The 26,926-nt window shown below is 39.1% G+C and overlaps 3 protein-coding genes and 1 long non-coding RNA gene across 4 annotated transcripts; 2 read left to right on the plus strand and 2 right to left on the minus strand.

Annotated features, from left to right (window-relative positions):
- Positions 1-59: 59 nt before the first annotated feature.
- LOC148912225 (ryncolin-4-like) lies at positions 60-3,057 on the plus strand. Its single transcript, XM_089028480.1, has 4 exons — positions 60-378; positions 841-909; positions 1,293-1,490; positions 1,824-3,057. Exons 1-4 carry the CDS (start codon positions 171-173, stop codon positions 2,435-2,437), a joined length of 1,089 nt encoding a protein of 362 aa, XP_088884606.1. The 5' UTR covers positions 60-170; the 3' UTR covers positions 2,438-3,057.
- A 578-nt stretch (positions 3,058-3,635) lies between these two features.
- LOC148912226 (uncharacterized) lies at positions 3,636-8,173 on the plus strand. The gene is made up of 3 exons (XR_016119402.1): positions 3,636-3,890; positions 4,013-4,086; positions 8,035-8,173. It is a non-coding gene; the product is annotated as an uncharacterized LOC148912226 (long non-coding RNA).
- Positions 4,083-22,394, minus strand: LOC116298668 (NFX1-type zinc finger-containing protein 1). Its single transcript, XM_089028092.1, is given in 23 exon segments — positions 4,083-5,719; positions 6,042-6,191; positions 6,370-6,965; positions 7,639-8,149; positions 8,649-9,204; positions 9,728-10,138; positions 10,630-10,806; positions 11,143-11,360; positions 11,837-11,943; positions 12,248-12,464; positions 12,467-12,640; positions 12,784-13,088; positions 13,497-13,857; positions 14,710-14,982; positions 15,405-15,681; positions 16,237-16,400; positions 16,488-16,549; positions 17,380-17,522; positions 17,986-18,138; positions 19,270-19,488; positions 19,789-20,039; positions 20,456-21,267; positions 22,175-22,394. Coding segments are annotated over 22 exon segments (6,324 nt in total). The 5' UTR covers positions 21,261-21,267; positions 22,175-22,394; the 3' UTR covers positions 4,083-5,525.
- Positions 22,395-22,904: 510 nt separating this feature from the next.
- LOC116298671 (pyridoxal phosphate homeostasis protein) lies at positions 22,905-26,909 on the minus strand. The gene is made up of 8 exons (XM_031707195.2): positions 26,767-26,909; positions 26,519-26,626; positions 26,326-26,361; positions 25,632-25,704; positions 25,001-25,135; positions 24,394-24,539; positions 23,662-23,760; positions 22,905-23,340 (listed from the first exon to the last, which is right to left on the minus strand). The coding sequence occupies exons 1-8, from the start codon at positions 26,854-26,856 to the stop codon at positions 23,155-23,157; spliced, it is 873 nt and encodes a 290-aa protein (XP_031563055.2). The 5' UTR covers positions 26,857-26,909; the 3' UTR covers positions 22,905-23,154.
- Positions 26,910-26,926: the final 17 nt, after the last annotated feature.

Here is a 26,926-nt window from a genome sequence, read left to right on the forward strand (position 1 = left end):
ATCGTGTTATTACTGGATATAAAAGATTAGCATGGGATTATAGAGAGAATGGTTCATATTTCATTCCCTATCTTAGGAATAGTACCAGTCTGGTCCCTCTACTTCCTTGCAGAGGTTACCTCTCGTACTTGCACTGACTTAAGAAAAAGTTTCAGATTTTGTCCTTTTTGATGGCTCCCCCAGACGTACAAGGTGGTAACGATCAAGAAGATCCTTCAGTAGGCCGAGAAGATGTGCAGAAGAATCATCTGGTTGGGGTAGAGAACTCGCATCGAAGACGTCGCTGTTGTGTGCTGATAATGGCTGTAGTGTTGTGCCTTTTTATTATTGGTGGAGGGGCTTCTGTTCCTTTTGTTCTTACTATGATTAGCCAATCAGGTGAGAAGGAAGTACTTTTTAGTTTGCTCGACTGATATGTCAAAACAGCAATGAATGCATGGATTGAAATCTTCTTGAACTCGATGATTAGTAGCTGTGAGTGATTCATCTAAGGTACTGACTTACAGCGCACTATACATGTAATACTCCAGTTTCGAATTATCTGTTGTACAGAGTTAGCCTCGACTGATTCCTTTAGAATTATTTTGAATATTCATTTGTTCCAGTGAAGGAACACGTGGAATTTCAAAGTGTTTGTGTTGTTGAAGTTGTGCATTCCTTACTTTACCCTTGGTATTATAACACTGAGTAAATGAGTCTGTAATCAAGCAACACAGCGGTATGTCGTGACTAATTCGAAAACGGTCCATATGTTAAAAGTATTCTAATTTGATCTATAAATGATCGTTTGATGCTACAGTGTTGCTAAACTCCTCTCTCTTGTCACGGTTTTTATATCAGGTTTCAACAGAAGCACTCAACTACGCACAACAACAGAACCTACGGTCAACTCTTCTGAGTCACCAACAGGTTCGTAAATATTTCATGTACCAGGAAGATGAATACTTTATTTTAGGTCAGGAAAAGGCCAAGGTTGCAATAATTTCCAAGGCGCTGAAACGACGTAACAAATGACATAGCGGCCATTTTAAATGATGTAACAAAAGACATGGCCGCCATGTTGAATGACGTAAGAAAAGACATGGCGGCCATGTTGAATTGCGTAACAAAAGACATGGCCACCATATTGAATGACGTAAGAAAAGACATGGCGGCCATGTTGAATAGCGTAAGAAAAGACATGGTCACCATATTGAATGACGTAAGAAAAGACATGGCGGCCATATTGAATGACGTAACAAAAGACATTGCCGCCATGAAAGCCAGAAATTAAACTCTAATCTCTATTTTAGTCATTGTGACGTCATACTCTTGGAGCGAATGGTCACCATGGTCACTGTGCAGTACTACACCTTGTGATGTGGAGGTTAGCAGACGAAAGCGAGTGTGTACGATGAAAAAAGGAGTTACCAAGAAAACAAGAGCAGATGACTGTTTTATTGGACCGTCTTCACAAGAGACGCGAAAATGTCCTTTGACCTACTGTTCTGGTACGTGAATAAGCAAATGAATAAATCATGTTTATATGAAGAAATTCACTATAAATACGTGACACGTTCCCGATTTGGCCCACCTTCATTCTCACACACTACATTGTACCACTTATATGCTATATACAGTTTGTTTTCTTTGTGTACGAATCTTCAGTCAAATGTGATTCAAAAATCGGAGAATCCGACTCGGAAGAAAATCTCTCGTGGGGAGGGATAAACCAAGACGTCAAACTCAAGCTGAATTTATACATAAGTGAGAGAAAGCGTATATACCATAAATACAAAGAATATTTTAAAAAACGACCCGATCTAACGTTATCATTCTAACAGATTGTAAAGAAATCAAATCTGCTGTTGTTGGATCCAGCAATGGTACCTACCTCATCGACCCTGATGGTAGAGGACCCTTCCACGTCTACTGTGACATGACAACTGACGGTGGGGGGTGGACTGTGTTCCAGAGAAGACAAGACGGATCTGAAGACTTCAATCGTACCTGGGACGAATACAAAACCGGTTTTGGGAACCTGTCAGGCGAGTTTTGGCTGGGTAATGATAAGATCCATAGACTGACTTACGACAGACACCAAACTCTGCGCATAGATATGTTCAATGCGGCATATCTTACGCATTATCAAGAAGTCTATGAAGAATTTAACATAAGTAGTGAAATATATGACTATACTTTTTATGTGGGTAACCATATTCGAGGGATTTCTGGGTCACTCAGGGAAAATGAAAATTATAGAAGGTTTTCAACAACGGACCGTGATAACGACGGAAGATGGCCCTTGAATACTGCTGCCCAGATTGGAGGTGGATGGTGGTACAAGTATGATTATTACTCGCAGAGTCTAAACGGTCTGTATGGTAGTAGTCGATTTGCTTGGTATGGTTATGATCATTACGGCCGATTAACTTACTGTGATATGAAAGTTAAATGAATTAGTTCATAGGTCTATATACTTTTTTCTGCAATCTCACTAGTTAGTACTACTAGTGCGTTTTTACAACATTCAGCTGCTCTCCTTTATTTCTTATCTCTCACCCTCCCCTCCCCTCCCCTACGCTGTTGATGCGGTTTCAAGAGCTACAACTGAAGCTACGTGCGCCAAGTCTGCTCCCATCCTTGCAGTGAGACCGATGAGAATCGAGTAATAGGCACTGGTTGAGCCAGAATCAAGAACTCCTTTCTTGTGTAATTGTGCAAGCTGATAGAAAGCTCTTTGTATTTGTATCATTATAACCAATAGATGAATGATTTGAAGCCATAATGTTTCCTAAGGTGCCAATGACGTAATTCGTTTTGCTTGATCGCTATTTAAACCGCCAGCCAGATATTTATTGGACTGATCCAATAAGGCAAAGTGACAATTTAACCTATATTGTTAAAATGGTTGGTACATTAACATCACTACAATTAATGACAATGTGCTTAAGCATCTATTATCGTTTGTTTGTGAAACTACTGTAGCAGTGTATCTAGTGTGTTCACGAGTGGAAAAGTGTTCCCAATTAGTGCGACACGTGCATGACACTTAAATAAAATGCTTTATTTTATCTACTTTTTATCCTATAAGATCATCCAAATATTTCAGGCTTATATTCTTATTCGTGTCCATTCATCCAATCCATTTCAGTCCGTACATTCTTATTCATGAATCCATCTCACGGTACATTCTTATTCATGAATCCATCTCACGGTACATTCTTATTCATGAATCCATCTCACGGTACATTCTTATTCATGAATCCATCTCACGGTACATTCTTATTCATGAATCCATCTCACGGTACATTCTTATTCATGAATCCATCTCACGGTACATTCTTATTCATGAATCCATCTCACGGTACATTCTTATTCCTTTGGTGTTTGGGATCCCTGTGCGGTAATGGAGAATAAACCCCATCGCTCTTTAGGTCTCAGTCTCCTTCGGTCATTTTAATTCATACGCCACAGGTAGCCCGCCAAAGAAAGAACGCTAACCTGAAAAGAAAACAAAGGCGCGTACGGCCGTAGAAAGCAAAATAAAGATAAATACATAAACTGATCAGGAATTCTTTTTTATGTAATTATGCTTTCCTAGGCTCTGGGTTGATAGCCCCGGATATACGTCACATCCTGGTACGCCTTACACCTGACTCGTGTATTCATTATGTAGGTGTATTGAATGTGGATCGGATGTGAATACTTCGTGACTTTGCGTTCAGCCCTCAGGCGCGACAGAGAATAGTGTGTCGTAATAAGGCTTATGCAGTCGGGATTCTACTTTCAAACTACGGTTCTCAATCCCGTCAGGACTCTAAGGGGATATTTGCTGTCCAAATAAGCGCCTTAGAACATGGAGTTAAACGCCTACAGCCAAGACAGACTTGCCTCAAGCTTCTAAGAAGGTAAATAAATATTTTGGAGCAGTGCAGATAATTTTAGCTGTAGAAAACACACGAATAGAATGAACCTCAGCATTTCACAGAGTTTCAAAAGATGACAGTATTTTTCACTTCGATATTCTTAGTACTCCAGTCTTCAAATTAGACAAGAGGAGGTGAAGAAAAGAGCTTTAAAGAACAAGTATTCGACGGAACTAAGGTTTGTAGCTCCCTTTATTTACAACGAACATACATATCTACTTGTGTTATTTTGCTTAAACTGCATTATCTCGCAGATCTTTTCACACTGCATGTTTAGTATGGCGTTAATATGTTGAAATTACTTACACTGAAAATCTAAGTTTACTATAGCCTACTCCCCCACCCCCCCAGGAAACTCTCGCGTTAGCCGCGGATGGGGTTCCTGTGTCGTGTTGTTCCATAGAGCACATGCAGTAAAACCATGAAATAAAATCAGATGATAATGACAAATATTAGTGATTTGGGTCTTTGTGACATGAATGTTCTGGTTGAGTGATACCAACTATAAGTCACTAAAAAGCTACTATATTTGTCAGTATTAAATTTGTTTTTATTTCATAGTTTTACTGCATGTGCTCTAAAATAACTTAAAGAAAATGTCAGTTCACCGACGAATCTACAGTACGTGCTATTTAATTGTGTTTCAAATTACAAACGGATATACTAACTACAAGATAATTAATGTCTAAGGTTATGATAAAATAACATGCTTTTTTAATACAGCAACTTCTTTTATTCATTTTCATTTTCACTTATTTTCGCTGTTTTTATTCTTTATTCATTAGTAAGTACGCTCTAAGCGCACACAAAATCTATTTACGCTACTTTTTTTTGCGATGAATCAGTGGTTGCTAATGCGCATGCTCACACTGTTGTTTGAAACTCTGGGCCCGGTTGTATGAAGAGCCGCGTGGATAGAGCTATTCTTCGATTGCACGTTTCGTCATCACGGCCATGCTGGCCGCCATGTTTTTGTCGTTTGACTCTCTTGGGAATCAATTAATATATTCAACTGGATAGGATTTATCCGTCGGATATCGCTATCCACCCATCCACCCTTCGTACAACAGTGCCCAGTTAACTGTAGCCTTCAAAATCGGGATAGATATCAGTGATAAACGAATTAAGAGATACATTTTGGTGCTGGATCAAATACCTATCGGTGTTCTCCGGTTTCTCCTCCCTTCGCAAAATTAAATTATGTCACGCTAAATTCCAATTCAATCTGTGAGTTAGCCTAGCCACGACAATAATCAGCCCAGAGTCCATTTCATAATATCGATGAAATTTGAAGGTTTTTCCCGAGTAATTCATGGTTCCGGCTCAGACAGTTACGAACTAATCACTGTTAAAACAGTTGATGGAATTAAAATCTTGCCGGTCTCACAACCAACAACACATCACCTGTTTTAAAGAGTACCACAAGGGTTACGAGACAATTTCTTTTCATTTCACAGGACAGTAAACGATTGAAACAATTCATCATAAATTTTCCGCGATCGATGTTTTAAAATCTAAGATATTCTAGATAATTTGTTGAGCTTGTGGGACATAGCAACGGTAACTAAGGAGAGTCGGAACCATGGACAGTCCAATACTGTATGCATATTCGTTTTCTTAGAAACCCAAATCGAAGTTCATCATATTGTTAGCAGTATCAGACCAGGCAGCATATCTGGCTCCATCCATCTCTGGTGCCAAGGCGTTGCCGGATGTTAAGGCGTGGTTCCTACCCCCGATTGTTGACTTACATTCTGGACAAGTGCTTTCTTCCGTAGCTCCGCCACATTCCCCTATGCAGTAGAAGTGTCCTGTACAAAATGATAAGACTGCCCGTCAATAATCTTTTTAATGAAACAAAATTGATTTTAATAGTCTATGAATAATAATGTGTAGTAGAGGTTTTGCACCATCACGTGACGGCAGCCTTGTTAGATTGCAGCAACAATACGATCGTTTCACATGAGAAAGATTCAATTCTTAATGCAAAAGGATTTTCTTGTTTTGCCATCTAACCACAGGCAGCCCAAGCTGCATTATTGGCGTGGGCTCGTGATGGTGCAAAATCTCTATAGTCAAATAGACACGGAAGAAAAAATGGAAGATCGATCTAGGCAACAATTTGATCCTCACCGTTTGGGCATTTAAACCAGTGTCCTTGTGTCAAACCTATGGCCTTAACAATCATGCTTTTTTCTTCTTGTGTCACGGGTTCGTAGCGTAAACGATGGGTTCGACGAATCCTTTCGATCTTTTCCATGCAACGTTCGCGTGTTTGATTATCTATTGATTTAGACAGTTTCATTAGCAAGAGATAGATACTAGAAAGGACAGGAAAGGACAGGAGAGGAGACTAAAGGATAGTACAGGAGATTAAAGGATAGTACAGGAAAACAGAGGGGAGAGATCAGAACAGGGGATTAAAGGATAGTACAGGACAGGAAAAAAGAGTAAACCTTACCTATGCGTTTCTCAGATTCGATAATTTCACGGATGCGATCCAACGTAGCCTTCTCATCATAGTCCAGTGAGACTCTTTGTCTTTTCTTTTGCGTTAGCAAGATTTGATAGGAAATGATCAACTGAAGACGCAGTATTTCGTCATTCATTTCTTCCAGTTCCTGGTCACTGAATCTCCTTCGTAGCTTCATCACTTTCGATTTGACTGCATTCACTTCTTCCTTCAATGAATCAGCTTCTTCTTGAGCAAGGATGTCAGCAAGCCCATCACTATAGTTCTGCATCCTAACATCCTTGTCAATCTGTACCACAAATTTGCTCAGGCGATTCATGAAGTTGATTTGGTTTTCAAACATGTTGAGCTGTTCACTTGTCAAGCTCTTGGTGTCCATGCTCTTGGTGATTTTATCAGCATCGTCTGGGAATTCCTTTCGAAATTCTTGAGAAATAAGGACCCTTAGCCTGGATGATTCTAGCTCTATCTTGTATTCAGGAACAAGGAGTTTCGCTTTCACATTCTCGAAGTCATTTAGAATGGTCTTGATGATGTTACCATATCGTAGGTTTGTTCTGATAGGCGTCTTGCACCGCGGACATCTGTGTATTAACGTTTCGTAGCAAAAATGAAAAATATATATTTAGTAAGGGAAATCAATCTTACTTTTGAGTTCTAGTCGTTCCCAGTTACATGCGCTAGAGATTGTATTCGCGACAAAATGGGTTTAAAAATGGAGAAAGACAAAAAGCAGTATCAGGTTTTAAAGGAAAAAGGTGCATCATCCTCGACTAGATTGCAGCCTCATGTAAAATTCGCACTATGCATTGGCAACAATACTAGATCTACCCATACAAACGCTTGATTTAGCGAGCTGGCGTGTATGTATTTCTCTAGTTAAAGATATAGCTGCTTTGTTTCAAAATATTTTTTTCCATGCTAAATTTGTACTAAAGTGCGGTAATATGGACGAACAATCGAACAACTTGTCGCGCAACATTGTTGCATTGCAAGTCGAAGAGCAAATGTTGCACATATTAGCACTCTTGCAAGAATCAACACAATTTTATTGTTGCACAAAGTAGAAGCTCTCTCTCTCTCACTCTTTGAAAAAATGAAAATCTGTTGCGAGCGGAGTGGCGTAGTGGTAATAGAAGCAACATTTTCTATGCAACTTGCAACGCAACAATGTTGCGCTACACTCACTAAGTTTCACGATTTTGTTAGTCGTATTACTCTTTTATAATTAGGAAGAAAGCAACAAATAAACCTCACCTTTTCAGTTGTATGCTTTTATTTTCACAGTTGTCCATCCAATTGTCCAATGCATTGACTTCTATCACGTGACCACATGGTTGCAGCTCTACAAATCTGGCATCGGGTTCATCTTCGTCACCAAATAGAATTGCAGTGACTTCTTCCTTGTTGCACACTCGGCATTTCTTCGGGCAGGGCTCGCCGCAAATACCAATACAAGGGTGGCCACATTTCCTCAATGTCTTCTTGCAAGGATGCTCACATCTGGGTCTGTCACAAGGCTCGCCACACAGTTTTTTACACTCATAATGCTCGCATTTCCAAGCGCACCTCATGTTACAGGGTTTACATTGTTCGCCACACGTCTTTTTACACTTACTGTGCACGCATTCATTCTCGCACTTCATTTTGCAGGGCGGGCAGTTCTTGGTACAAGGCGCTGGGCAGCTGTGGCCGCAAAACAGTGTCCTGTCACATTTTTCTTTGCAGGGTTCATGGAGACGTCCGTGAAGGCATCCGCTGCAGGATCCTAAAAACGTCAATGTAACAATCGCGTAAGTTTGTTGGTATATATATTTATTAATATTGAAGGCGCAAAGTCACACTGTAAACTTGCGAGTAACTCATCAATTGTATATGCGTCATGAATTCTTCTACAAATCTGTAGCCCGGGGGGGGGGGGGAGTGGTTACGGGAGAAGGCTCACGCTTCACTCCTTCTCTACAACTTTATACTTGGACAAACATATCAGGAAATCCTTTTTAGTCTGAACCAGTATCCTAAGATATTAGAACTAAAATAATCCTGATATTACCTTGTAAAGTCTAAACTCAAATCATTTTAATTCGAATCGAAGAATTGAACTCGATTAACCAGAGCGAGAGCGGGATTCACTGGAATGCGTAACATTGCGATTGGAAGAAAGGTGCTTATCAGTTAGTTCTTTTTGACTTGTATAGAAGCTATATAAGACTCTTTTGACATTCATCAACTTACGAAAAACACTGATTCACAGTACACTACACTACCTGCGCATGGATGTTCACATTTCAGCAACTCTCCACAAGGCGCACGACACTCTGTTTCCCGAGAATCCACGTGACATTCCACTACATTCACGTGGCCACAATCCCATGTCTTCTGGACTTTTTCTTTGCATTTCTCGGTGCATTTTTCTGAGCAAAGATTTGCGCACTGATGGCCGCATGGTAGTTTCTTCAGGCACGGACTTTTACATGCAAATTCTTTCGGGTCCTTGTGACACGGCACTTTCTGGATGTGAAGACAGTTTGGCATAAGCTTATCAATACGAACCGTGCAAGGACCGCATTCTTGAAAGCACATTCTCTTACACATGTGACCCAAATCACACAAAGACTTTGTGCATTTCTGTCGACACTTGTACTCAATGTGTTGAGGGTCAGTAGGGTGACAAACCATTTCGCATGTGTGTCCACAGTCTAGCCTCGTCCTGCATGGCTCCATGCATCCTCCTTCTGGTGCTTTGCGGAAGTCATCTGAGGTGATCGCTTGGATTACGTTTCTTGGGTGGTTTTGACACGTGAGGGTCAAAGCAGGACCAACCTTAAAACAATCAATAAGGTAGTTTTAATCTATGGGTTCGTGAAAACATTATGCGCATATTTCGCAGTGAGACAGTGCAGTAAGAATAGTCCTTATTTTCCTAAGTAAATTCATGACTCAAACGACGAAACATTCTATTCGTCTTTTCATAAGACTTCTTTACATTTAGCGTAATGCTTTTCCATTACAGACCACGTGTCATTCCCTAGAGTATCATTTCTTTGTTTAACGGTTGCACATGAGAAGACACCTGAATTTGGATAAAACTCAAGCAGAGAATCTTATTCTCAAGAGAATGAAACGCGGTTTGGAATGGGAAAACATAAAGAGGTCTATTTATGGTTTCGTGCAACGTTGCACATAACAGTTGCTACATATTAATTAGACAATTAATCTCTATGAACAGTAAGGGTAACTGTAAGTATATTTTTGTACATACATGTAGTATCATCCCACTTAAAGCCCCAACATCGAATCAGAATTTCAAGATATCAAATCCTACGCACACAAAAAAACCTCTTACATTTCCTGTATCTCGCATGTCTCTGATAATATCAGCCCACAGGTTTCCTTGCTTGCACATGAGATCGATGTTCCCAATACAGTAGAAACCTTTCTTGGCGCGCGACAACGCTACGCACACGCGGTTTGCGGTTTTCAAGAATCCAATCTTCTCTTCCTCGTTGCTTCGAACGAGAGACAACAAGATGATGTCATTCTCTTCTCCCTGGAAGTTATCTACTGCGCAGATGCGGACCCCCTGAAAAAAATCTCTGGGCATTTCTTTCTTCAGTTGAATCAGTTGTCCAGTGTACATTGTGAGAACGGTGATCTGTTGTCTTTTATAGCCTTGTAAGATAAAATAACGACACAAGGCTGCCAAGTACTTGGCTTCGTGGATGTTTGACCGGCTTCTGCCTTCTTCGATGTATTCCTGGCACATAAACAATTTCAAAATTGTAGGAAATATTATAGTTAGAAGTACAAGAAACTTCAAGTGGGATTAAGAAGGACTATGATATGAAACTTAAGTTCATTGTATTATTCTAAATTCCAGGATTGAATTTCGAATATAGGTCAAGTCGTAGATTAAGAATCGTTTCCAGTGCGCATGCGCATGCGCATGCGATTTTATCCCGAAATTCTTACCTTTTTTTGTTTAATTTAAGAGCAAAAGACGGTTAAGACAAAAGAAGGTGAGAACGTCGGTATAAAATATGCGCACTGGAAACGATTTTTCAGCTACAAACTGGCCTATTGCAATCCCTTCATATTTTTCATTTAAACGAAACAAAGATTTTTTAAAAAAACGGACAGATAAATTGAGGTATATCAGTAAAAAAAATGAATATAAATCTCATCAAAAATTCTTTAAACATCCAACTTCCTTATAGATATAGATTCAAAGGAAATAATTTTATTTACCTCTAATTCATTGTGTTCAACGAAGAAGATGTTGTTGTTAACACCCTTGATGTTCTCAAAGTTCAAGACAGATTCATGATTCTCCAGGTCGTCATAGATAGGTGCCATCATCCGGGCAATCTCTGGACGCATCCGATGCTGCGCGCGCAGCCTCTCAAACTTAATGCCATTGTGGACCTGAAAAGCAATGGTTTGTGTCAATTATTTGGATCCTATTTTGAAATGTCACGCAATAGTTAAGTAACGCCATATTCGTGCATGCAACATGGAGTTCGGTGCACAAATTGTCTGGACTTTTAGCGGATTACATATTCGATAAATCTAATTATAAGCAAGCAATGCAAAACAATAAAATATAAATATATAAGACATTGCGCGCAAAATCAAGGTGCTGATATCAGCCAATTAAATATCACGTATACCGCTGGCCCAAAGTATTATTGGCGTGACTTACTGTCGATTGCGTGACATTGTTAGTGCGTCCTTTAAGAAAATAATCAAAAGCAAGCCTACCATTCTTTCGAAAAGTGACATATCAAGATTGTAGTCCTTAGCGTGAACATAGACGTTTGGATTGGGGCGAAGCTGTTGGTGATCACCAATCAAAATCAAATGCTGACATCCGGAACTCAGTGACGTCACGATATGCGACTCCAGTACTTCAGCGGCTTCTTCCACCACTGTTATGCGTGGCTTTATCTTTTGGATAAGATTACGGTATTTGGCAGCTCCTTTAAGTGAGCAGTAAGATATAAATATATCTTGAGTGAATATTTCGTGTTGGAAAACAACAAAAGAAAAAAGGATTTCGTCGAGCATGCGCAGTAAGAATGACAGGGCCCTGGGGTCGAGAAAGATCATCAATGTTGTTGAACATGCGCAGTAAGAGCGACGAACCTAGGGTCGAGAATGATCATCAATGCTGTTGAACATGCGCAGTAAGAGTGACAGGGACCTAAGGTCGAGAATGATCATCAATGCTGTTGAACATGCGCAGTAAGAGCGACGGCCCTAGAGTCGAGAATGATCATCAATGTTGTTGAGCATGCGCAGTAAGAATGACAGGGCCCTGGGGTCGAGAATGATCATCAATGTTGTTGAACATGCGCAGTAAGAATTAGAGGGCCCTGGGGTCGAGAATGATCAACAATGTTGTTGAGCATGCGCAGTAAGATTAGCAGGGCCCTGGTGTCAAGGGCGAGCATACCTGTGGTTGTCATGCCAATGACTGTTGCCGTTTTCAGAATAGACAGGTCCTCAAGGCTCTTGATTTCTTTCAGCCTTTGGGCGCCTTCTTCAAAGTCTTTTTGGTACCTGAGAAAAACATATGGTAGTTCATTATTCTCGAACCTTCGTGCGCGCGCAAAATTGAGCCTTAACACAGGAACCCCAACAAGGCTAATCAGGTCTGAAATATTCAAAATTCAGCATTTCATTACATATGTGAAAACCAAGGTCTAGTTACGAACAAATTCAATGTAAGGTCGGTTAAGGGACTTTAGGAATACATGAGCTAGCTCTTATATGCTGATAAACATATTTATACGACTGATACTTTAGCAAATAACGAGTTTACTGACTAACTGGGTTCCCTGTGTAAATCAATCCATTCACTAACCTTTGTACAGTGTATCTATACCCTGTGCACATCTGATCGACCCAGTATCTATACAGACGCCATTTATCTCTGTTGATTAGCGCGTAGACATCTCTAACTCTAGCAACTTCTTCGGGTCTCATCATGTCACTCAGGCTAAGCTCTCGTTTGATCCTTTGTTTTATTCGTTTCTTCTGAAGTCGAGGATTCTGGACCTGCCATTGTCCCGGATGTGATTGTTTCCGAGTCGAAAAGGATCCGCCAAGATAAGGGTGTGACCTCTCCCTTTGTTGCCAAAGCGTTCAACTTGATCGACATCTAGAATCCGCAGTCCTTCCATGGCTCCTGCTTCGTACAGGACGTCTTTGTCTTCTTCCTCTGCGGCTTCCTCTTCAACTTCTTCTTCTTCAAGGTCTGTGGCAAAACAAACGTAGAACGCAAACAATATAGACTCCTACAATGTCACTATGAAACCAAATGCTATTAATTATACGTGGTCTTAAATGAGAAAACTATAACAAGGTAGAGTTCTATTCAAATCTAAGTATAAAACTTACCATCCTCTCGAATACCAGCGATATTCATAATCTGTTCCTTTCCGATGGCTTCTGGGTAAAACTGAAGAGAACTGACTCTTCCCTCGAAGAACGAGTTGTGATTGGCCAGGTTTAAGGATCCAATATAAATCGGCAGATGAGAAGCAATCTCCATCGTCTCATTCTGTTGTTCTTGGACCATTTTCCCGTTATGCCACAGACGTGAAAACCCTGACAGATTGTCGTACGATGCAGCAATGTAGTTCCATTCGTTTAGTTTCAAAACTGCTTTTGATAAAGGATTTGGAGTGGCACCGTCTTCACGCCTAGACGAGAAAGGAATTGAATAGAAAGTAAACGGATTAAATCTGAAAAATCTTTGCTTTGGACTTCACCACCGTTCTGAATTACTGCCGTTTTTTCTCTTTGCTTAGATAGTTTTTTTCAACCGGGTTTGTGAATGAACGAAAGAAGAAAAATACAAAAATGAGCGAACCTACAAACGAAAAGAAAACTATCGAAGAAACAAATGAATGAAACAACTATAACAACAGCTAGACTAATGACTAAGCAAACAACAAATAAATAAGTAAACAAACTAACGGACGAAAGAAAAGATCGACAGACAACAAAAGAGCAAAGAAATGAATATCGGTTGTAACGCAACATCTTTTTTCGAAATGGTACAGGAAGGACGGAAGCAAGCTATTGCGTGACATTTCTCCGTGACATACCTGTTAAATGAAGCAGACAGCACACCTTTACCATTCTGATCAACCCCATCTTGACTTATTTGAATACCAATAAATCCTTGATCATGGAAGGTCACAATCGGTCCCCCATCGGGACTCATTGGAAACACATACATTACAATTGTCATCGATTGCCGCGTGTCCAAAAGATAGTTTTCCATATTAGGAATGATGATGTAAGAGTCACGTGCTCCTTGAATCTCGTAAGAGCCTCCTGGTCTGCCATCTAATCCTTGGGCTTGTTGGACGTTCTTTGATATGGCTTTGGGGACTTGGTTCAAGACGTTTACTTTCTTGGTTTGATTATTGAATGGGAACAAAGCAATCGGCTGGACAAGTGCACCTTTGGCATAAGAACAGTAATAATAATAAGTATTCTCTAATTTCAAATCCCCATAATACTTTGCGTCTTTGGGGGGTGTCTTTGGGGGGTATCCAGAGGGTAAAAACCCACTTATTTTGCTGAAGACAATGTTGACAATACCTTGTTTGGTATCCAAAAATAAAATGAAGTAACAATCAGAAAAAGATAGAAGCTTCAAGACGTTTAAGGTAAATTTTAAACATTTTTTCGTAAGTCAATACATTTTCTTTAAGACCAAAACTCTTGACGATCTGTACACGCAAAAATAACTTGGAATAAACTGATAATTAGTATTGTACAAATAAAAGCAGGTATAGTATAAATTCAATTAAGAAACCTTTCAATTTGGGACAGTTTTTTGATTGGTTACCCCCCCCCCCCCCCCCTCCAAGACGCAAGGCATTATGGGGATGTGAAAGTAGAGAATAAACTGAAATTTTAGTAACGTGAATCTTCATTCCAAGCTAAAGTTTTCCTCAAATGGGGTGTAATTTCATCCCATTTCAGACCACGTATCATTCCCTAGAGTATCATTACTTTGTTTATCGGTTGCACATGAGAAGACACATGAATATGGATACAACTTAAACAAAGAATCTTATTCTCAAGAACACGTCATTTCCTAGAGTATCATTTCTTTGTTTAACGATTGCGCATGAGAAGACACATCATTCCCTAGAGTATCATTTCTTTGTTTATTGGTTGCTCATGAGTAGACACACGAACTGAAAACAACTCAAACAAAATATCTTATTCTCAGGAGAATTACACGTGGTCTGAAATGGGACGAATGGGACAACATTAAATCCAAGGTAAAGTGACATATCTTACTCGTTTCAAAGGCGTCCGACGTGTTCAATGTGAGTCCAAGCCAATGACACATGACCGACTTAACGGTAATCATTCCCGTAATACGATCTCTGACAGGCCTGACCATGGAATCGTACTGTTCGTCTGTCATGTGACCCTCGTTGCGTATTTGCTGTTCATGGACGACGTTTTCCATACATTTTTGAAGGTTTTCTGTTGCGCTTTTCATTTGCTGTGAGACGTGCTCGAGCTGTTGATGAACCTCGAAGAACGCTCGACGAATCTCTCTTGGAGCTGGAAATGGCAAAATGAAATATGGAAGTTTAAGTAACAAGAACTCGAATGGAAATATGGGAAGCGCGGTTGCCGTGCACAGCGCATGCGCCGCCTCTTACCAAATGCGACCCGCGGGTTCGAATCCCGGACTCGGTTTCGTATGCGAGTTTGTTGGTTCTCTCCTGTGCTTGAAAGGTTTTTCTTCATTTTTCCTTTCTCCTCAAAAATCAACTTTTGATTTTATTTCGATGTTGAGCTTTCGCCTAGTTTGGAGCCTAACTCTGTTGTGATTGTCCCACGCTGTGATACAACAGCCAAAGCTTAATGCATTCTTTTAAATAGTAACTTTATTTCAAAGAGGTTATCTTGGAAACTGCAGAAAAATAACAGCTGTTCTACACCCGCCACCTTGGCAATCCTCAAAAGACTTCATATCTAACCTTGTTTATCTTTATGCATCTTATGCTTGAGCTCACCGAGGCTACACGCTTGCATCTTCTCGCTCTGGCTTCGTCCACCAACCCGCACAATTCCCTCGGGATGAAACTCGTGGATTCCCTCCAGAAACTGGTCTAAAGCATGATTGGTGTAGCAGACCACGAGGATTGGACGAGATGAGAGTACACCACCACGTGCCTCCTCGTCATCATCATGGGGGAAACGCCTCTCACTTCCTCGGTTCCATACATGCTTATTGTGCAGCAAAACCCTGACTACCTAGTTAAGTAAGGATGTGTGAGAATCTTATTAGTTCTTGATTTAAAATTTTTGTTCGTCATCGCCACCCAAATAATAATAATAATAAATAATAATAATAATAATAATAATAATAATGATGATGATGATGATAATGATAAATAATGATGATGATGATGATGATGATAATGATGATGATAATGATGATGATGATGGTGATGATGATGAAGAAGATGATGATGATAATAATAATAACATAGATTTATATAGCACCTTAATCCTTTAAGTCCAAAGGCGCTGTTTACAATAATCAAAATATAAAAAAGGAAATGAAAAAATATATATGTACATATAAATTAAAAGAAATGCAGTCTAGTTTAGCACACTTGTAGCCTTGTGCTTAATACTTTGTGCATGAAAAGCGAAGCATATCCCTAACGTAGGCGACGTATTGCAGTTTACATTAACATGATGGTCTGTAATTCAATATCAACTCTCACGAATTGCCGTGTCTTAATAAGCTTTTTAATGCTGAACACTTGGAAATGGCTTTGTTCGTAGAGTAGATTCACGTACCTTCAATCCAATGTAGGTCTTTCCCGTTCCAGGTGGACCCTGGATGATTGCAAACTCCTTGGTCAGTGCTAGTTGTACAGCCTTGAGCTGAGAAGAGTCGAGTTCCAGGTCTTCTGCACTCGGCCAGGAATGCATGTCAAGGATCCTTACAGCTTTTCCAGATACTACAATGAACATAATCTCATTAGGTTTGGGAACTGACTGAGCCAATAAACAATGAGGATGAATGATTGACAAGCTTGGTTTATTACCTCTAGTGCGTCTAGTCAGCGACATTCTGTCGTACCTTTCAAAAAGTTGTTCCAGTCTGGAGCTGGAAAGAGAGTAAGCAGCTGTGAGAAAAGTAATTCCATGCGTGCCAATTATCCTTCATCCCTCGCTCAAAACTTTTGCTCTTTTTGACGAAGGAGAAAGAAGAGACACCTCTCGGAACGTCAAAAAGACGGTTATTGTGTGTCATGTTTGAAGTTCATACGACGCCTCATGCTTGTACATTCGATACGCAGACGTCTCGGGTACGTGAGCCGGGCAGGAATAATAAGTACTTTATTTATTAGACAAGGTACACCAGTACCATAGAGGTTTGGCACCATCACGTAACAATACAATCGTTTTACATGAGAACGAATTGCTTTATTTCACTATGACGTCACTGCTTGTTTATGTCGGGGATAGAATCGCCAAATCCAATAGAAAATTCAACGAAATTTGCTCCTAGCGAAACAGTTTAATCTAAAATGACCTAGTTTTCAGATATAATGTGCTAATATGTACTAAAAAAATATTCTGAGCGTTTGCTGGCTATTCTACTTCTCTTCGTGGATTGATACGGGTTTTACAACAATTTTCGGTGAATTTGCGGTGATGTGACCCCCTCCGACGACCATGATCCTTTGCGTTTAAAAATAGATTGTTTAGATGTGACGTCATAGTGAAAAAGGGCAATTCAATTCCCAAGAGCAAAGGGATTTTATTGTTCTGCCATCTAACCACAGGCAGTCTAAGCTGTATTATGGGCGTGGGCACGTGATGGTGCAAAACCTATATACTGGTAATTTTCAGTGTTTTGATAGACATGGATTCGAGTTCGTTGTCAGGTAACGAAATTCAACCCTATTTAAACAACTCTATTCTATAACTCACAGTCTTGCAGCTCCTTCATCTGTCGTTCTGTTTGTCGCTTCTTTCTTCATGATGGGTGTCAAGTCATAGGTCACCTCTTCTCTCATTCTGTTGGTCAGGTACGCTGGAGATCCAACATCTTTCTCACAACTCACTATATAGCGCTATGAGATAAAAGAACAGAAAGATTGATTTTGCTATCGTCATTATAATTAAGTGCACTGTGAAGTTAAGTGTGGGATTGACGAGATAAAATGTTTCGGAACTTCGCCACCTTTCTTGGAACTTTGGGTTAGGCCTCTTTACCTTGTTCGTAATGCTTTCCCATTTCAGACCACCTGTTATTCTCTTCAGAACAAGATTCTTCGTCCGAGTTGTATTCATATTCTTGTGTCTTCTCATGCGCAACCGTTAAACAAAGAAATGATACTCTAGGGAATGACACGTGGTCTGTAATGGAAAAGCATTACGCTAAATTTAAAGAAGTCTGATCAAAAGACGAATAGAATGTTTTGTTGTTTGAGTCTTGAATTTACTAGAAAACTAACTCGCTATGAAGGGAAACCAAAACACTTGTGATTTTCTAAAATGTTAACATAGGAGTGAGGTGTTTAAAGGTTCTCTTACCTGGAAAGGAAGCTGTTCAGGTTGAATTTCTTTGAGTCCTTCTAAAACATGACGATAGGCTTCAAAATACGCCGTTGTCTCTACCATTTGGTATTCTACCTTATCCAGGTCAATCTTTTGGGACAGGTCGGTGAATCGAACTTCTACTCTCCCCTGCAAATAACAAAGATCACACTTATGCAAAGTATATGCAATAGACCATTTTCTCAAGGTTGCGTGCGCATCCAACTTGACGGGCCACAAAACTGAAAAATGCAAATTCAGTAAAATTGAGAAGACATTTTTACATTTAAAGAGCGGGAGAATAATCGATTTTCAGAATCCTTATCGAAAAAAAATTCGTAGCAATGCACGATAATACTCGCGTTCTGGTATCGTGGCCCGTCAAGTTCCTTAAATTTGTATGCGCACGCAACCTTGAGAAAACGGTCTATTGGGGATCAAACCGATCAACTATTCATGCAACCACTGGACCTATTTCCAAGATGGCAGCTATATATTTTCAACCACATAAAAAAGCCTCAAAATCCACTGCAATGCAAGTCAAGCCAGTTTTTTCCTAAACCTCGGAACGCTAGTATGGTCTCGAACCTTTAGATACGTTTTCAGAGTTAAGGAAACCGTGGGAGCGTTTCGCATTAGTGTGGGCACGGCCCACCATTCTTTGGTCGAATTGTATCTTTATTCGTGTGTCAAAGAAATGATATTCTAGGAAATTAAACGTGGTCTAAAATGGGAAAACATTACGCCCAGAATAAAAAGCTTTAAAAGAATGCAACCGACGTATCGTAACCAGCATTACGATACAGTCAATTCAAAAAACGTTGTCGTCGACCAACTCAAGCCTACGCGACTGGACCGAAAGGAACTCTGGGTAGTAATCATTGAAGCCGAGTTGACTCCATAATTTTATCTGACTAGTTATGCCTGGTTTACAGCACGAACCTTCGTAGGCGAGCGGGAAGTGTTGAAGAAGACGTTTTTTTAATGCCTTCATATTTTCGGAATCGTGAACAGAATCATATCTACTTTATTTTTCTTTCCCTAAACCCAAAGACATGCATTTGGCAGATTGAATTGTTTCTCGCCATTATTATCTTATTACTAGCGGGAACAATTAATTCAGAACGAATATTTAACCGCGTCAGTGAATTTTACCCATATTTCTTTCGGTCCAGTCGCGTAGGCTTGAGCCGGTCGACGACAACGTTTTTTGAATTGACTGTATATATCGTTGCTCCTCTACTCACATAAAAACTGCTTACTTAAAATCTGTTTACTTACTTCTTGAAGTTCTTTGATGTTTCGGTTTTCTACAGTTGCAAGAATAAAGGTATCGAATTTGTCCTTAGACAAGCAAAGCAGCGAGCCGTAGATCAACCTCTTGCTGTTTTCCCATCGGACTCGCTTCATCTTGGACACGTCAAAGCTGATTTTGTGAGTCAGACCTTTACTCGTGAATAACGGGAAAAGAATCTTCACTCCATTGTACATCCGAATGTCCTTGATGTCACAAGAAATACAAAGTATATTATTAGCAATGTGAAGTCACAACAATAGAAAGTCGTCGTGTGCAATGTGACGTCACGAAATGGCGGATCACAAGAAATAGAAAGTTTGTTTATATGTCTTCAAAGACTATTTCTTTTCTCAGATCCGATCTTTTCATTCCTGTGATACAATGACATAGAAAGCCCATGGCGGCCATGTTGGATGACACAACAAAACAAATCTTAGTTCTTTGAATTCATCCAACATGACGGGCAGGCACGTACAGTCACTCGTTTGAAGTACTTCATTCACCTGCAAGGGTCCCATCTTTGCACAGCCCATTCTCTCTAACATCTTGTGAATACCATCTCGAAGGGGGCGTACAAAATCTTCTCGTAGCAGTCGAAACTGGACGTCTAGGTAGTGTTCAGGGTCGTTGTAGCTGCCATCTATCTTATTTCGTCGAAGAAAAATAGACTCTTGAACGTGGACGTCACGTATCTCGGGAACGACGCTCATTTCACGGAAATCATCAGGTGGAGTCTCGTCATCGAATAGAGCAGCTTTAAAAACGAAACGAGACAAAATTCATTAAACTTAAGGTGCAAAAGTGCCTTACGATGTTGGCCAACGACACTCTAACATCGATGGTCCCAGCATGTTGAAGGCTTTTGGACGCCCATTTGGGTGTTGCTGAGAGTTGATGGGGAAAGTTTGAAACGCTATAAACTTAAGAAAATAATTTGCACAAAGAGAAAAGTCAATTATCTGTGAGTTAGCCATGCCCTAACTTAGATCAGCCCAGAGGTTGTTTCAGGGTTCGATCTGTGAGTTAGCCATGCCCTAACTTAGATCAGCCCAGAGGTTGTTTCAGGTTTCAGGGTTCGATCTGTGAGTTAGCCATGCCCTAACTTAGATCAGCCCAGAGGTTGTTTCAGGGTTCGATCTGTGAGTTATTGAAGTATTATCAAGTATCTACCTTCTGCACCAGCGTTTCGTCGTCTTGGTCGCCTGGCATCTTCAGCTTGCATCTTTACTTTCTCCGCCATTTCATCTTTCAACGTTAATAACTCTGCTACTGATGATTGTATGTCATTGTTAGCAATTCGACCGCAGTCCACAAGAGCATTAATAGCGAAAGAAAGCTGTGGAATTGGGAGCTCTGCGAAAGAATTTGGCATTCTCCTAAGCATTTCTGCCAGAAGTTTGATAATTGCTTTCAGCTCAATTTCAAGTTGGTAACTGTCTCTTGTACTTGAAAAAGGAAGTCGATTGATATAAGTTGACAAATGAAGGGTGAAATAAATGGATCGAGGAAGAGCGCTCAACAGTCTTTGTAAACCTGAAAGAGTTGTACCACACTCGCAGGCACGAGCTAAAACCTTGAAAACCAGCACGATTAGATCATCTCTCATTTCAAGCTGTTCAAGAAGAGCTTCTGTCGCGGGCATGCAACGTTCACTTGTCATGTCCAGCACAAGCTCATCTGGATCTTTTACTAACATCGACTGTAAGCTATGGAAGCCGAATCTCACGTCGGCTCTGCTATCAGCCCCGTCCGTTCTTCCTGCCCTGCCTTGAGATCTTCCTCTTCCTCGTGCTCCTCCTCCTCTTCCTCCTCTTCCTCCTCTTCCTCCTCTTCCTCTTGTTCCTCCTCCTCCTCTCCTTGCACCTCCTCCTCTCCTTGCACCTCCTCCTCCTCCTCCATCTCCCCAGCTTCCTCCTCCTGTATCAAATCCACTGAAGCATCCGAGTCCAGGGCCCCTGCGCCCAGCACCTCTCATACCTAAACTGAAAGAATAATATCTAATTAGAATGTTGCCTTCAAAAACAAGCCCCTCTACACACTAAGTCTGCAGTTCCCTTTTTTCTCTCTTCACCTTTGAATAAGGCTATGTGTTATTTAACTGAAGCCTTTGTTGATGATGGTTTGACGAGGCGACCATGCTGATAGTATTAGATGGAACTAAAGGCCTTTACGATGATGATATGAATTGTGAGTGAAACATTTTATTGCCATATCTTCATCATAACCCCCATACATTCCCTTATAAACCATACGCAGGAACCTTGTTTGGGCTGCCGGTGTTCCGCTAAGTCGGGAAAGGTTTTAGGGGATTTTACCTTCTCAACCGGAAGTTAGATAAATATGAGTTCGATAACGGTTTGGGCACAAAAACTATATTTAATATAGTACAGATTGAGAGATTCATGGAAAAAAGCTAGAGTGTAAGACAGAGTAGTTTTCACAACCAGCCGTGGCTAAAATGATTCAAAAAAAGATAAAGTTGGGTTTTTAAAAATGTTTATAAATATGTCACGCAACGCTACACCTGGTACCCGGGACGTGATTAACATACTGAAAAAATTTACTCCTTCGCAATAATCCGTCTATATATGTGTCTTTTTTATGTAAAATAACGTAGATATCGTTCTTGAAAGTATCATATGGTACTTTTAATTTGGTTGGCTTTAACATTTGTTTCTAACAATAAATTTAACGAAGCAAATTTTTCCTCAAACCGTAGAAAAGGATATTTTGAAGTTTTTTTTAGAAAATTCACGATTAAAATGACTCATAGAATTAATTTATAATAAATTCAAAGTCTTTATATATCTTAACACTAAATTCCATGTCTCTATATAATCTAAGAAGGTTTATTCAAAACAGTGAATGAAGTTTCGATTTCAAACTTACCAATTGTTGTGTCTGTCTCGAGACAGTGATCGTTTATAGTTTCCTGCTAAAATTTGGTAGATTTAAAACGTTTCTTGCTTTATAATCCTTTGAACTAGTGCTTCTTGATCTAGTGTATCTCTTAAGCTACAAAAAATGAAAGCCAGTTCACATATACATTATTCCTAAGACGGCGAACGCTTTAAAGTAAGCAAATTCTGGGAGGGAATCGATATTTCTTGGAAAAGAACTTCCGGGAATCCCCTAATTAAGATACACGACGTCATTCGTAAATAATCAATAAGGAATGACCAATCGTAGCGGGGGAGATCGGGGATTTTACGGGGAAAACAGCGCACTATGAGCGAATTTACAACGAATTAAAGAAAATAGAATATTAATTACAAGAACAAGTATATATTTTATATTTTATGCAAAAATCCTTAATTTTCGTTTCCTGCATTGAAAATTTTGTCTAATTAACTTTTTGTCAAGATTTTTGCTATATTTAGATTAGAAATAAAGCATTTTGCAAACGTTTTGGGGATATTCTCCTAAAACTCAAATGGGATTTTTTTTAAAGTGAAAAGGGGTTTTTCGTTTGAAATAGTTGAAGTTCAAAAATTGAATTCGTAATGTAATAATTTGTATAAAATTCCTGTTAAAAGTATAAGAAGTTGAATAATATTCTGGTTTCTGATTAAGTTATTCAGCATGTCGACTTTACAGCAAAAGTAAGAGAATTTGGACCTTGTATCAATAGTGGCGAAAATTTATTCTACGCCTTAACATATTTATTTACAGTTTTGATGTATAACATTTAGCTCCAGAAATTATCTATACCCCTCTTCCCCCAACAATTCCAATTTTCTTCCATAAAACTCTGTAATTTTGTTGTTTTTTTCTGGCCCCCCTACCCCTTGGATATTCGAAGTTCTTTAATGGGTGGGGGTGGGGAGGGGTACTAGAACTACACAATCAAATTTTATAATTTTATGGTGTTATGCTAAAGCAAGTTTTTTCAAGTTTGACGAGAGTTCAGGTTTTTCATCTTTTTCAGGCTCTGATTTATTATCTTTGTTTGCAGCGGTTTTCTCTTCAGATTCAGTTGATCCCTTTTTCGTTGTTGGATCTCTTTCACCAAATATGGTACTGCCAACACGGACGTTTGTACTACCCATTAGTATCTGAGGAAAGAAAAATAAAATTAAACTCTGAGTGTGTTCATATGAGAAAGTAGTGTAATATTCAGAAGTCCCAAATGGTTAAATAGCCATTTTTGATATTCTGGTTTAGCAATCATGAGCACAAAATATATATATTTTTAATTAATTAATTTTTTTTCCCATGACGGCAAGTATGCCATAACAGTGTGGCCAATTTGTTATGTATAAGCATATTACAAAGCTAACACAACAATACTCAGAACTTTAACAAAACAAAATTGAACAAAATTCAGAGAAACTTTTAGGAATATAATCTTGGGGAATGAAAAGCAATTCACTTACTGCTTTGTCAAAGTCAGAAGACATTCCCATACTTAATTCCACTTGATCTTGAGGCATGTTTAGTTTCTCACAGACATTTTCTTGGCATCTCATTAAACACTATATTCAAAATTAAAAGATTTATTCAGTAAATATAAAAAGTCTATAAAGATATCCTTGACCACTATAATTTAGGAGAAATCATTTCACCATTTTTTAAAAGGAAACGTCACTTCCCCATCTCATTAAAAGTAAGTTATTCCATATCCTTCTCGGACCACCAGAATAGCTTTATCTCTCAAAAATAGACCTTTTTACTCATTTGGCAGCCATCTCGAATTATGGGAATATCAAGGGGGCAAATGAAGAAAATTAATTTATGATAAATTTACAAATAATTTAAAGTCTTTGTGTTTTAAATATTATTCCAAATTCAATTGCTTTTTGGATGTGCTTGTCATTAAAAGTATTTTAGAAATAAAGTTATTGAAAAAGTGTGCAGTTTATAATTTTTCTTATGCTTCCTCCTCAGCATGCCATAATGTCTTTTATTAAACAATAGAAATGAAGATGCCTGCCATTAAGGGTGAAAAAGTATATTTAAATTCTTAAAATTGAAGTAAATGGAATTAATAATTTCTCACTCAAGTGAGTCCTGTCCAATTTCCCAAGATAATTTTTGCATTATTGATTGAACTAGATTATACAAATATATCAATAAATATCAGTAAAAGACAATCCATACACATTTACCATGAAATCAGGATTTGGTCCATTTTTTTCCCAGTCATAGTTATATTGACCAATAGTCATTAATCCTATGAATTTTAGATTGGGACAATTTTGAATAATGAAGTTTACTATGCTGCAGCAGTCGTCACTGCCACAACCCATTTTACCTGAAAATGAAAAAAAAAACACCACACATTCAAAAAAACAAAGCAGGAAACAAGGGAGGGAAAATTTTTTATGGAACAAAGGAGAGGGGTGGCAGAATTTTTTTAGGGGTTACCGGTACCCAGAGAATCCCATTGCCCCCTCCCTCCCCTCCCAGAAAAAAATTGAATAATCTCTAAAGGTAGCTTAATTTATGGAATTTCCTAGATAATGTATTTGTGGACCAGCCTATAGGGTGAGGTTGAGAAACAGTTTTATGTAACCTATGATTTTTACCATAACATTTTCACTATTTTCCTATTTCTTTCGGAAGAGATATAGCGAGGTGTTGGTCATGCTGGGGGTGGGGCAAAGTGCCATTTACATGTATACGCATTTCATCTTTAGAGTTCCCCTCCATACCACAGACAAAATAACACTATATAAAAATATAGTTGACAAAATATTACTATAAAAAACTTACTTTTTTCATTACTCGTGTTCACTTCAACCATCACTTTTAATGGTTCTTTATTGTCAGTTCTCCCCCATGACTTGTTTAGTGCTGTAGCAAGTTGTGTAGAGTTTATTGTTTCCACCATAAATAAGTTTGGAATTGCTATAAAAAATAACGAATAATCATTCTCTTGCATGACGCCTGCTTTATCTGCACAGAGCCTGGGGGTAGTTCCTGTATATTTACTATACGAGTACGTGTTGCCAAACAGGGTATGGTTTTCAGTGATTCTACTCTGGAACAGGGTATATAAAATTCGCGCTCGCTCTGGGACAGGGTATATGAAATCATGCTCTCTCCTCTCTGGAACAGGGTATCCATTTTCATAATACCGGAATAGGTTATGATTTTCAGCGATCTTGATCTGGAACAGGGTATGAATTTCAGCAATTTTACTCTGGAACAGGGTCAGGGTTCAGTGGGCTCAACGGCACATCCCTACCCTAAACGGGCAAGAGTACCCCCAGGGCATGAAGGCCATTTTGAAGCCCCCCTTTTAAAATCCTTGATTACCTACTGCTTTGTAAACATAAGTTTCAGTGAGCTCTCTAAAACAATATATTAGTTAAATAATAATGATCCAAGAACACTATTATACCTGTTAGATTATTGCATTTATTTCTTTGTAGGTGTCCAATGAAATGCCACTTGAGATCACTAAGCTGATGTAACTAATATTCAAGAATAATATTAAATATTATCTGCTATAAAAATGGTAAAACAATGCAACTTGGCAAGTCTTTGACTCATCATCATTATCATCAGGGCTTAAGGCAATGGCTGCTCAATTACTGGACATAATGCCTGGCAACATCAGACTTATCAACAAGTAACCAGTAAATGAAAAGTCTCACTAACATCACCAACTTTATTATTTATCTGATGAACTGGAAAGATTTAAAGCCATATTTTCCACTGGTTAGCCCTACCAACCAGCAAAGAATACTGCTTTGAGTAGCTGAATCAAAATTTGAGCACCAATAATTATTAAGGTATCGTTATTCTAATAATGTTTGCTTTTCAACCGGCAATTAATCTAACCCTTTACTGTGCTTTTGTCTTCAGCAACCAACAAAAATTAACATGGGCAAACATCAATTTATGAACGTGATGCATAGCCCTACCAACCCTGTCAATTATGTTTGTAACATATTTTCAAGTAATGCTATGGTGACTTGCTACGAAGATCCATAGGTACTGTTGCACGATTTTGACGTTTTTTTTACCCCAGGCAACCCAGTTCAGGTTTGGTTACGCAATATTTTACATTTTTATGAGCAATAAAAACTCACTCTGGGGTCACTTGCTTTTTTCGCTAATTCTTGTACCTAAAAGCGCAATAAAAAAAGAAAGATCTAGTTACACAAAATGGACATTTAATGTTTAGTTATGACGACAGGTATTGAGAAAGCAAATGCAAGCTCAGAACAAAACAAATGTACAAATATGTACAAGAGTCTTGTCTTTCACACTAGATTCACTCACGTAATTTTCCCCAAAATTTCTCTGTCCATGTTCATATGCCTCTAATATGTATTCAACTGGTTTTGTCTTGCTCACAGCCACCAATCTTGGTACCACTTTTGGAAGATTCTGTAAGATTACAAGCCAGATATCATGAATCACTTTGCAACCGTAGTGCAGTAATAATTGTACAAATATTCACACGCTAGTTCGTAGCTCTGGATTTACACCCGGGATTTAAACTTCGGTCCTAAAAGAGAATTCTTTACCTCAGGTCGTTTCTCTACTGCTTCATTTATTCGAGCTAAAACTCCTCTCAAAGCTGGACCAACATTTTCTAACGCCATTATCTTTCTCATCGTCTATTGATCTCATTATTCTCAAACGCTGTCGGCCCAGTAATTTGTCAAACTTTTCTCCTCCACGGGA

This window comes from Actinia tenebrosa, unplaced genomic scaffold (assembly GCF_029948245.1).
Source record: "Actinia tenebrosa isolate PJP-AT-01 unplaced genomic scaffold, QUT_ActTen_1.0 PGA_scaffold12__29_contigs__length_12842862, whole genome shotgun sequence".
NCBI classification, from domain to species: domain Eukaryota; kingdom Metazoa; phylum Cnidaria; class Anthozoa; order Actiniaria; family Actiniidae; genus Actinia; species Actinia tenebrosa.

Coding starts and splice junctions, on each gene's coding strand:
- LOC148912225 (XM_089028480.1), top strand. CDS start 171: ATGGCTCCCCCAGACGTACAAGGTGGTAACGATCAAGAAGATCCTTCA. Junction 910..1,292: donor CTCTTCTGAGTCACCAACAG/GTTCGTAAATAT, acceptor TCTCTATTTTAG/TCATTGTGACGTCATACTCT. Junction 1,491..1,823: donor TCCTTTGACCTACTGTTCTG/GTACGTGAATAA, acceptor TCATTCTAACAG/ATTGTAAAGAAATCAAATCT.
- LOC116298671 (XM_031707195.2), bottom strand. CDS start 26,856: ATGAGAAAGATAATGGCGTTAGAAAATGTTGGTCCAGCTTTGAGAGGA. Junction 26,362..26,518: donor GAAATTTTGGGGAAAATTAC/GTGAGTGAATCT, acceptor TTGCGCTTTTAG/GTACAAGAATTAGCGAAAAA. Junction 25,136..25,631: donor TAAATGCAATAATCTAACAG/GTATAATAGTGT, acceptor TATTTTTTATAG/CAATTCCAAACTTATTTATG.